The sequence below is a fragment of the Entamoeba invadens genome (assembly GCF_000330505.1).
Source record: "Entamoeba invadens IP1 unplaced genomic scaffold scaff_1105074725361, whole genome shotgun sequence".
In the NCBI taxonomy this organism is placed as follows: Eukaryota; Evosea; order Mastigamoebida; family Endamoebidae; genus Entamoeba; species Entamoeba invadens.
Window position 1 is genome coordinate 47,242 of NW_004440121.1, and position 12,568 is coordinate 59,809.

General features: G+C 26.1%; 2 protein-coding genes across 2 annotated transcripts; both read left to right on the plus strand.

The window, feature by feature from the left end:
• Positions 1 to 2,321: 2,321 nt before the first annotated feature.
• Positions 2,322 to 4,205, plus strand: EIN_145650 (hypothetical protein; the record flags this gene model as incomplete). The annotated part of the gene is made up of 1 exon (XM_004254314.1): positions 2,322 to 4,205. The coding sequence occupies one exon, from the start codon at positions 2,322 to 2,324 to the stop codon at positions 4,203 to 4,205; it is 1,884 nt and encodes a 627-aa protein (XP_004254362.1).
• A 4,687-nt stretch (positions 4,206 to 8,892) lies between these two features.
• EIN_145660 (hypothetical protein) lies at positions 8,893 to 9,882 on the plus strand (the record flags this gene model as incomplete). The annotated part of the gene is made up of 1 exon (XM_004254315.1): positions 8,893 to 9,882. The coding sequence occupies one exon, from the start codon at positions 8,893 to 8,895 to the stop codon at positions 9,880 to 9,882; it is 990 nt and encodes a 329-aa protein (XP_004254363.1).
• Positions 9,883 to 12,568: the final 2,686 nt, after the last annotated feature.

A 12,568-nucleotide genomic window follows, 5' to 3' on the forward strand; every position in this document is an offset into this window, starting at 1 on the left:
AAACACAAAGAACATTTATTTTGTAGTCATCCCAATGATTGGATGTAACTCCCTCACAACTATCTCAGGCAGCGCGTTCTTGTATTCAACAAGAACATCCTTTCCATTAACCCTGAATTTGAGTACTGGCGGTTGTGCCATCCCCGCTACTATCCCCATCACTTGAAAGTGAATAACACTGTCATTCTTCGGGTCAACATGAACAATCTTTCGTACAAATTCACACACACAAACCGCTTTCGTGTTTTTTATTAAGAACTTGAATCTCGTGGTGGTCTTCTATGCCTCGCAAATGAGTAAACACATTTATGACTCAATATATATTAATGACTGGCTTGTCAAACACAACATTTATCTACTATTATAAAAAGAAATTATTATAATAGTTTATTTTTATAATTTATTTTATTAACATGAAAAACACACAATTATTTAAATACTAAATAACATGGTACATTTCTTATTCCATAATTACTATAATTATATAGTAAATTTAATAATTTTGGTTAAATGAGGTAAAAACAACAGTTGAATAGTTTAGCAATTTTGAAGATATAACTATATTATATAAATATTTTTATAATAAGATTTAGTTTTTAGCTATCAATTTGCCAACCACAATAGTAACGTAAAAAACTAAACAAAAAGGGGTGGATAAAATTTTATTTGTAAAAAGTACAACATGGAAATAACAGTTACACAACTTGTTTCTCAACTTGAAAAGGTAAATGAATTAACAAAAAAGACTCCGATTTATGAACAAACATCTTTTAAGATGGCAAATGAAGAGAAAGCAATAACAATTGACCAAAGAATTGAAGTCTTGGAAGGTAAGATAGACAAAATGGATGAATTTTTATTTCGAAGAGATCTTCTTGTAAATGAAATTGACAAAGCTTTAAACCTTTTAAATTCGATTAAAACTGATTTTGAAACGAGAAAAACAAGATTGGAAAAACAAGGAGATGAAGACTATGATGAACTTGTATTACAATTAATCGCACGAGAAAAGAAGAAAAATCCAGTTGGTTCGATTTTAAATAATGGACAAAACCTCAGAGTCAAAGAACTTCAAAATCAATTGATAAATAAACACTTTTTGGATGATACAATTACACAAGAAGAGATGCAAATAATTGAAAAATGGACTGGATTGAAATTTGAGAATAAAGTGTTTGATTCTGATAACGACTGTTTTTTGATTGATAACAGCGTTTTTAGTCAGAACATTTGTGGAAGAAAAAATCTTGTGTTTTTAATAGAATATGAAGACGGCGATAAATTTGGAGCAGTCATATATGACGAGATATCTTTACAAAAATATTGCAATTCTCCATATGCATTCTTGTTTGCATTTGATTATAAACACAGTATATGTAAATGGGTTAGGCCCAATTTAACAAATAAGGCATTCTTTTGTAATAATGATAATTCAAAAGACCTTTTTAAAGTATTTGATGTGCTTTATATTAGAAAAGAAAACAGTGAATTGTATCACAAAGGAGCTTCCACGTTATATCATCTATTGTTCGGTAATAACAGGAATAAAAAGAGGCGTTTTTTGATGTCAAGAATGACTGTGTTTCAATTGGTTTAATCCAATTTTGATAAAATGTTGTGTTTTGTGATATAAAATGTTTTCTTTGTCATTTTTATATAAAATTGATAAATCACTTTTTTATTTAAAGTGTATACATGACATTAACACTATAATTATAGTATATAAGTAAATCCTTTGACCCTACTGCCGTAGTCTTTTCTTTTCGATTTCCTTTAGATGTAAAAATGATTAAAATTAATTATTTAACACAACAATAATCAATTAAATACAACAGAACTTAAATTATATTTTCATGTACATTAGGGAAAAAAATGGGATGCTAAAAAAGGAAGATGCTCACAACTATTGTTTATTTTAAATACAAAAATAATATTAATAATCATTAAATTATAATAAAATGAAAAACATTTAAATAAATTTATATTTAGATTGGCATCTTTTTTTCAGCATCTTATTTTCCCTTGATTGTACTACAATTTATTTAACTAAAATAATAAATTGTTGATTATAAAAATTAGGATGACCATATCTTTAAATATAAAATATGTTATACATATTCTCAAATAAGAAACTTATTTATTTCTTACAAAACTCACTTAATTCTTTTGCCATAACCTATTTACTTTATTTTTAATATAATAATAATAAAATTGATGACTCAAAATTCAAATATGAGGTATTGTCATAACTCAAAGTTTTGTTTTTTATTCACCTCATACAAATAGCTATAAAATGTGAACAAAACAAAGAAAACCAGAAAATGTGCATACAGTTAGATAAATATCATATGATGGTCTGTGTGAAATACTTTAATACCATCGACGATTTTATCTCCTTTGCTCAAGTTAACAAAAAGTGTAAAGAAGTGCTTTCAATGTTTTTTTATAATCCACTTCCCATCAAAAGCACAAAAATATTCGACAATATGACATATCAAATTTTATATAATTCAAACGACACAGCCGTTCCCCACGTGGAGAAGTTTATTAATTTTAAAGTTGATTATGAACAATATTTGAATGATAAGAAATTCAATTTGAAATTTAAGAAGGTGTGTTTGGGGTCTTCCAGTTTTACGAAACGTCTCAATGAATTACTTCAAAAGGATCCAAAATATAATATACCAAAAGAAGTCAATTTACTTAAAGAATCGTGTTTTGCAAACCAAATAAATTTGACTCAAGTTGTATTGACAAACTCAATCAAAATAATCCCACAATATTGTTTTCATAATTGCCAAAAATTGAAAAATATCTCCCTCCCACTTTCTGTCAAGAAAATTTGTTATGGTGCATTTTTTAATTGTGTTAGTTTGACTACTTTTCTTATTCCAAATACAGTTGTAGTCTCTGAGACCATTTTCAATGAAAACAATTCAATTTCTACTTTAATATTGTACCCAGACACTAATATCACAGATTATTTCTTCTCAAATTTTAAAATGCTCAATTCTTTGATATTTAGAGGATCAAACAAAATCACTCAAATTGTCCCTTTTAGGTTCCAAGAAGTGGTTAACAGAGAGTGTAGCAATGTCACACTTGAAAATAACGATTTACAAAGACTTTACTCTCTTGGCTTTGCTCATAAATTAAGTGGGAAAATGGTGTCGTGTTCAATACCTTCAAAAGTGAATTCTCTTTATCAACAGGCGTTTATGAACTGCAATTTCCTTTGTAACATACATTTATCAGACAATATAACCTCGTTGGGACAAGCTTGTTTCAGAGGATGCAATTCTTTGGTATTGTTAATTCTTCCTCAAAAACTTGTCGAGCTCCAAAATTGTTGTTTTCAAAATTGCACGAAGTTGACACATGTTAAAGTACCAGATACAGTGACTTGTATTGGGAGTAATTGCTTTGAGAACTGCGCTTTAAGAACATTTGATTTCCCATCCCAAACAAATAGAGTGTCAAACGATTGCTTTCGAAATTGTACGAAGTTGGAATCAATAGCATTTAAAAATTCAACACACAATTTTTCTTATTGTTGTGCAAAAGGAGCAACAAACTTAACACAAATTTTCGTTCAAAATACCAATGAAAATGCTCAAACGTTTAAAGATGAAGGGTACTTTGTAAAACAATTATTAATCAACGGCGGAATGCAAAATCTGTTTTATTGTTTTGACAGAAGCAATTTTGAAGAGTACAAATCATTATATCCCGCTTACACTCGATCAGGTGAAATTGTCAAATTGGTTTTAAAAAATCTTGAAAAACTTGAAAGAAAATGCTTTACTGATTGTCCTTTGGAATATATTGATTTGGATGGGACAATTGTGACAATACCAAGAATGTGTTTTACTTTAAATAGGCTTACGTCTATTAAACTTGGTGACTCCGTAAAAACTATTGAAGCTTATGCTTTCAAGGGGAATTACGAACTTAAAACAATCGAAATGCCCAAAAATTTGGAAGTGGTGCAAAGAGATGCGTTCGAGCATTGCACTCAACTTGAAAAAGTCGTTTTTAATGATAAAGTAAAATACTTAGGAAGAAGAGCATTTTATTATTGCAAAAGTTTGAAAGAAGTAATTTATCCAAAAATTATAGAGAGGTGCCATGAGTCTACTTTTGACTTTTCTGGAATCAATAAAGATTGTGTTTTGAAAATGGTGAAGGTAATTTCAGATAAGTGATTGTTTACTTATTATTTACAAAAAAAGTTTTATCAAGTAAATTGTTTATAAAGTCTCTAAACTGTTTTTCAAAAGTCGGTACTGTCATATTTTTAGAACTTCCTAAAGTCCCGTTTTTTATTTTTGTTTTTTCCTAAAAAAATAAAAAACAAAAAATCGAAAGTACCGACTTTATTTTGAAAAAAATACCAACCGTTCAATTATTTTCGTACAAATTCGGGAAAATATTGGAATATTAGCCATCTTTTTCCAAAAAACCCGATCCCGTTATTTGATTTGACCACAACTCGATACTTCGCAACATATACACAGCATTGTTGGCCTAAAAGCACAACAATTAACGTTTAAGTGAATTGGGATGGTGTTGTTCGTGTCGAGTTTTAACTGAATATTACTATTGTTAAAAAATATTTTCAATTTAAAACAAACTGTGGTTATCTTCTCTGAATAACAATTAATGAAATAAAGAGTTCCAAAAACACCAAAAATTACAGCAAATGTTTAATAATTTTGACAGGCATAAGTCAAAATTGTCAAAGGGCAACACAAGAAAAATAATACAAAATAACAATAATGTTTTGTTATTGGATATTTTAAAAAAGATGTTCTCACTGAAATGCTCAAAAAGAATGTCGACTTTTTAAAAAACAACGAAGATAAATTATCAAATCATTTTGTTATTTTTATTGTTTTTGTGACAACACTACTAAGCATACTAATCTTCGAACTAAGCTTTTGTTTTGTGAATATTTCATTAATTAATAAAATGTTTGATAATGAAAAAGATTGACATTAAGTTTATTTGCTTTTGTACTAAAATGCACTTTTGGGATAATTCGTGTGTTTTTCTGAAACAAAAATCCCGTTATTTCAAATTTTATATGGATTTTTTTAATGCTTAAAAATTTTTCAAGTAAAAAAATATTTTTTGAAGACCGTTTTTCTCTTTTTTATTTGGAAAAAAATAAGCGAATTTATTACAAAAAACGATTCCCAAAAATAATAAACAAAATAAATCCAAAAAATCGGGACACCCCAGTACCGACTTTTGAAAAACAGTTTAGTATAACAACTTTTTTAAAGTTGTAGAACTTTTTAAACATGTAATGAGGAATACATTCAACATCTCCAAATTGGCAAATTTAATATTATAATTGTAACAACAGAAAATTTTAATTATTGTTAATTGAATATTTAAACATTTTTCAAGTTAAAGCAATAAATACAATACAATGAGTCATAAATAATTTCTATTGACTCACAAAATACACTTTCAAGCGAATAACATTTGGCAAAACATTGTTTTCCAACTTTTTAATACGTTATGAAAGTGTCAAACTATTTAATGTTTTTCAATTGAAGAACTCTTAATCTTCTACACACATTTTTGTCAACTGTAAACTCTTAAAAAGCACATTTACTCAAAGTTTTAACTCCAATAAAAGTGACCTTTGTTCCAAAAATTCACATAAAAAAGAGAATTACATTTACAAAAACACGTTTTTGAAATCACTCAAGCAGGTCTGGGAGTTTTATCACTATAAATCTCATACATTGATTAAACACCTAATTACTAAGGTGTATAAGATGTGGCAGCAGTGCAATTTGTGTGATATTTGAACAATAAGAAAACGCAAACTGAGATATGTCGTTAATTGAGTTTGGAAACAATATTGAAGTCCCAAGACATTCTTTGAAAGAATTGGTTACAATTTTTTTCGTGAATTCCAGAATTTTGGTTTAAAATAAGTCCGACTTTTATTATAAACAGCGAGTGGACACTCATTGATATTCTTAATTTGTATCAGACACTTTTTGAGACCTTTTTAATAACTTTAAAATTTTTTTAACCTTACGATTCTTTTTTTTTCTTTTATAAAACATTTTTTTGGAAAAAAATGTTTTGTTAATGAAAACGCCAATACCGTTAGTGTTTTAATTAAAACATTTCATAAAATTGAAGAAAAAAAGGAAACCTATAAATTATTGTTTGCGCGATTGGTTTGTTTACTGTTCACATTTCAAAAGAGTCGCCACAAGTTAAGTTTATTTTGTATATCATATCAAGTTCAAAAAAATATGTTTTATTTAAAACAGTAACAGTATCATGAGGTTAATGATAAGTTTAACATCAAAAAGGTTATGAAATATTATTAGGTTTGAATGTCCTGAAATTTTTATTTGTTATTGGAGTGATATGAATTGGATTTATTCAAATACAATGAAGCACATATTTATACGACTCACAAACTAATATAATAACAAAGAAACCATCATATTCATTTAAATAAGACTCAATAATTTGAAAGGAGTACACATTAACTCGCTTCGACATGTGTTATTAATATAAGATTTGTTTTGATTTACAAAAGTTAAAAATTAAAAATTTTAGTTAATTATTATAAAATTATATAGTACAAATGATAATAATAATATTGTATCTTATCAAGTTCTTCTTTATTCCAATTATTAAACCCACCGACTTAATCAATTTTAACTATAGAAAATATCAAGAAGCATTTGTGGTCTAAGGGCAGAATTCCACCCTTCCAAGGTGGAGATCCGGGTTCGAGTCCCGGCAAATGCATTTTTTGTTTGTATTTAATATTTTTATATTAAAATAAAGATTATTGATTCTTTACAACTCACAACATATTGTTGTGAAATGTTCAACAATAGATTAGCAAGTAAAATAAAATACAAAACAAGACGAATGCAAAGAGACGAAATGCTTAATACCCACCTCTCAATCTCAAGACGAGGTGGAGTGTTGACTCCTTCTGAATGTTGTAGTCAGAAAGGGTTTTTCCTTCTTCAAGCTGTTTACCAGCAAAAATGAGTCTTTGTTGGTCTGGTGGAATGCCTTCCTTTTCTTGTATTTTTGCTTTAATAGCATCGATTGAATCGTTTGGCTCAACCTCCAATGTGATTGTCTTACCAGTGAGGGTCTTCACAAAGATTTGCATTTTATGAATTTAGTTGTTTGGACCGTCTTTTATTGACTCTGTTGACATACCTCAATGACGTGTGAGAATTATTGTCATTACTAAACAAAAATATATTTTTACTATTTAATATTTAAAATACTATTAAAATAGTAAAAATCAAATAAAACTTTTTTGAAAAAGTCCTTTTATTTATATAATATGTCATTAATTCTATTTTTCATTCATTAATTGATTTTTATTAAGGTAAAATAAATTATATTATAATAAAATTATAACTATTTTAATTTTTATTATAACAAAAATTTTGTCACACAATAAATACGAAAAAAAATTAACAAATATTAAAAATTATATAATCATATGTAATTTTATATAAATATTAATTATAATTCTTGATCAAATAAAAACTTATCCTTTGATGCAAAAGCATTGATTAGATCACGTTATTATAATTCAATTATACAAAGTAATATTCAGTTATTTACTTTCGTCAACGACAACAATGACAAATCACCAATTAAAATTAAATGTATTTACACGAAAGGTGAACAAGATTATGACAGAAAAAAATAATGCAATAGTGATCGTAAATTTATGCAATTTGTTTGTGGAAAGATCAACACAAACATAACATCTTTAACACATTTCAATTACAAAGAACAACAAATAAACCAAGGTGGTAGAACTGATTAATATAATTTTCAAGACATAAGGCATCAACGAGCTAATAGCTACAGCATTAATGAAATGAAAATAAATTTTATTTAATTTCGATTATTTTATTGTTAATTTGTTGGGTTTTTTATGTCTGGTGAACGGACAAATATATATATAAAATTGACAATTATATTTTTATAAAAAAATGATATTATTATCAAAAAAATAATTTGTTTAATTATTTAAAAATTTATAATAATAAATTAAAATAATTTGTGAAATTATATTTTTTAATAAATAAAATCAATATCTGATTTAAATAAAACTACAATATTTTTTTTTATTATATATTCATTTATCATTATTTTTTTAATGAGAATCATATTTCATTAAGTTTTAATTATTAAAAAACACACTTTTTATAAAAAATATAATAAAATAATATCATTTTTAATTAAAAATTGATAATGTCTGTGAAAAACTCTAATATTATAATTGAATAAAAATATAAAAAAAATAATAGTTATAATTAATAACAACATAAACAATTTTTAGAATAAAAAAACACAAACATATTTTATCTCAAATTTATTTTATTGTTTGATTTCAAAAAAATATATAATTATTAAAAAAATAAACAAAAAAAGAAATAACGAACTATCATTATCGATTTTTTTATTTTATATCATTTTAAAAGGTTATGTTTTAACCTTAAAATATTATAAAAAGAAAATACTTGAAAATACAATAAGTATATGGAAATTTGCTCAACTTCAAATTCCTATTCGCAATCTCATTCTTCATTAACGGACTTAAATAGCAAACACGACAAAGAAGTTTTAAAACATCTCGCCACTTTATTAAACGATGATCAATGTGTCACTATAAAGTCTCTTCAATATTTTTATTTAACTCATTTTAACGAACGAAGAACAGAAGGCGATATACTAACTTTTTTAAAGTCGAATAATTACTATGAAAAACTAGTCGAGCCTTGTCTTATTTCCAAAGGATTTTCATTATCAAATGTAGAGGAATTTGTGCTGAGAATTTTGTCAAATTCCGACATCCCAGTTGACCACATGCTTTTTGCAGACGTTTTTGACTATCGCCTTCTTGCGGCCTCCAACCTTAAAGTCATCGCAGAGAATTCTTATTCTGTTGGTTCTGTTGTGTCGAGAGACACCATCCCGAGCACAATTGCTGTTGCAATTTCTGGTGACACCACTCCATTACCAATAGCTGTTTCACTCAATGAAGAAGAAAAGATGAAATATTTCAATGAAAGTCCGCAAATTTTTGAGAATCGGAGAATATCAATTGTCGATGGTGACTATTTAGAAGATGATGATATTGTCAGATGGGTCAAATTATTAATCAAGTCTTGGAGAAATTACGACCAAAGTGGTGTTGCCAATACAGCAAACCAAAATAGAACAGAGCGGAAAGAGTGCGCCTTGTTAGTTATTCTTCCAAAGTGGCTGAACAACAAATTGAATAGTAAGAGAGCCGATTTCAATGACGACAATGTTCGCTTTGTTGAGATGTGTAATGACTTTTTTGATATATCACCGCTTGGGGACATTATTAATTTGTGTATTAATAACATAGTTGCCGATAAAACACTCTTTCCTGATACTCAAATCAACAAACTGTTTGAAAACAAAATTCAAATCGTGACGAAATTTCTCGATGCGACTTTAGTTGAAGTCGTCAAAATGATTTGCTGGCCGTGGAAGTACTTAATCCAATCGAAAATGTTTAGCGTGGGAAATATAGTCGCGGAAATTAAACGAAGAATCGAGTCGTACGATTACATCACAGTGTGTTTTCCTAAGAGGTTCAGTGTTGTCGACCCACCATGTTCAAGTTTTTACGTGAATGAAGTGCCTCAGTTTTACAGAGGTGCTTTAAAGGCATTCATATGTAGTGAAGAATTTTCAGAGGCCACAACGCGTAAACAACAGAAGAAAATGCTATTTGAAGTGTTTGGAAGGTTCGAGTTTGATTTCTCAAAACTGTTTGCAAAGAAGAAGAGTTGTGGAATTAAAAGAAATATGAAATTTGAATGATTTTTATTGTGTTTTTTATTTTATTTGTATTTATCATAATAAAAACATTTTTTGTTAGTAAAGACTTTCAAAAACAAACACTTGAAACTAAAAACTTGGAATAATTATAACAATTCATTGAAGATAGCCATAATAATAAACTTAATGTAATACATAACATTATTGATATTTAAAGTATAATAAAAAAAATAATTTATAATATAATTATATTTTTTTTAAATTTAAACAGTGATTCAAGGCAACTTATTTTCTTTCTCCGACTGTTAGGACCAACTGAAATATATTACAGTCAGTCTTTAAACGTTATCTGGTGCCTTTTGGACTATAAAAAAATGGAATAATTCGGGAAGCAGTCCCAAAAATCCATCCCAATTGTTTCGTGTTTTTTCACGCTTTACCTAATACCCGATGTTTAGACAAAAATGAAGGTATTTTTTGTCCACCAGATAACGTTTGAGACCAGATAACGTTAAAAGACTGACTCTAATTATTTTTTTAAAAATAATCGACTAAATAATCTTAAAATTATTTTTAATTTAGTACATATTGAAATAAAATGGTTAAAACATCATATAATACCAAATTCTCATAAATACACACAATGCTCTAAAATTTAATTTATAAAGATTAAAAAAGCTTCAAAAAAATTTTTTAAAAATAAACAAAATTTAATGTTTATTTTTAAAGGTGATTTTGAAGATCCATCAAAATGCTTGGGCTGACAATAATTATTTAAAGTCAAAAACACACGTAAAATAATTAAGAACTGGTAACAAAAGGTTTGAAATGCGTGTCAGATAATTATAAATATAAAAAATAATTAATTAATTAATTATTTTTTATGTTAAAAAAAGTGATTACAAAAAAATTATTTGGTAAACAAAAAATAATTGTATTTCTTTTAAAATATTTATATTTAAACAATTGTATTTCAATTTAAAATTGTAGTTTTTGATATTCACACATACAGTTACCAATATGACAAGACATTGAATAATAATAAATAATTAACAACTATGTTTAAATGGAATTGTTGTTGTGAACAAGACCAAAGAGAATAATTGTTTTTGACATATTTTTGATTTATGAATATATCTTTTAGATTTAAAATAAGTGTGACCATTTTAATTGTGTAACTACATTAAAAAAGATTTTTTTCCAATAACTCATTCTTGATAATAACATGTAAATAATGTTATTTAATATATATTATCTTTTTAATTTATTATGTCTAACTACATACATAAATAGCACATTATGAAAATGACATCACAACTGTTATTGAATAATGAAATAATAACTTGATAATACAGTTACTTTTTAGTGAATTTATAATGATAATTAATATAACATCATTTACTTATATACTTAACATGTTTATTGAAAAATGAATTAAAATATAAGAAATGTAAACTTTTTGAGTGTGTAAACATATAATTTCAAACTAAACAAATACATAAATATTATTGTATAAAAAGAATGTAAATAAATATTTTTAACGACTTCTTGTTCACAACCCATTTGTACATGTTAAAAAATAAAATATATATTTACTGGTTAAAATAACTGACAACCACATTATTTTTGTTTATGATAAATAATCAAATATACATATGAACAAATTAAAAATGTTGATAATAAACCAATTTGTATTTTAAATTACATTGGTGTTGTCACTTAGATACGATTAAATATATTTTATAAATTTAATTAAAAATATTTTTCTATTTTATTAATATTCAATTTGAAAGCAATTGAATTGTTATTAAATGTTTGTGTATTACTTAGATTATATGTGCATCGTATTATAAATCCAAAAAACAAACATTTATGTTTTAATGCACTTTTATGTATGATCTAAAGAAATAATTGTTAAAATAGATAAATATGTATGGAATTGAATTTTAAAATAATCATGAAAGTGTATTCATTTTGTTTAAACTACAAACTTAATGTACCACAACAAAAAACTCGAATTAATTTTATAATTTTTGTATTGTCTGCTTTTACTCTTTGATGATAAAATATTTATTTTTTATATTTTATGTATATATGTGAGAGAGCAACAAATTAAAAACAAAAATGTTTTAAACTGTGCAATTCTAGTAATTTTAGTGTAATGATTTTAAGTTCAGGTTTGATGTTACAAGTTTTCACACTAAAAATTTATCACGTTTTATTTTCAACCTTTTATTTAAATGAAAATGTAGTGATTAACAGTGAAACCTGATACACAAACTGTTGTTATTAAATTATTGGAATTAATAATCAATACATGTTTCTATTATATACAATAATAAATGTTGTGGTGTTACTAAGGTATATATGTTTAATTATGTGTTTTTACATGAATAACAAGAAAACGATAGTTAGAAAAGAATTATCGTGTATAACAACTCTCTTACATGTTATTATCAACAAAAGTCGTTTAACGAAAATTGTGTACATCGACCTAGTTACACAATGAAATTGATGATAATCGTTTATTTTTGTTTTAATGTATATCATAATTGATTCACAAAAGTTACTATTTACAATTAATAAAATCAATGTAATAAACAACCATTATTTAAGTGTAATTTGATTTGAGAATTTCCTTTGTATCAACACTGTTGTATTTTTGTTTTTTGTTTATTTGAACGTTTGATTGCGTAGATAACTTTGTTATGAAAATTGATAAAACGAT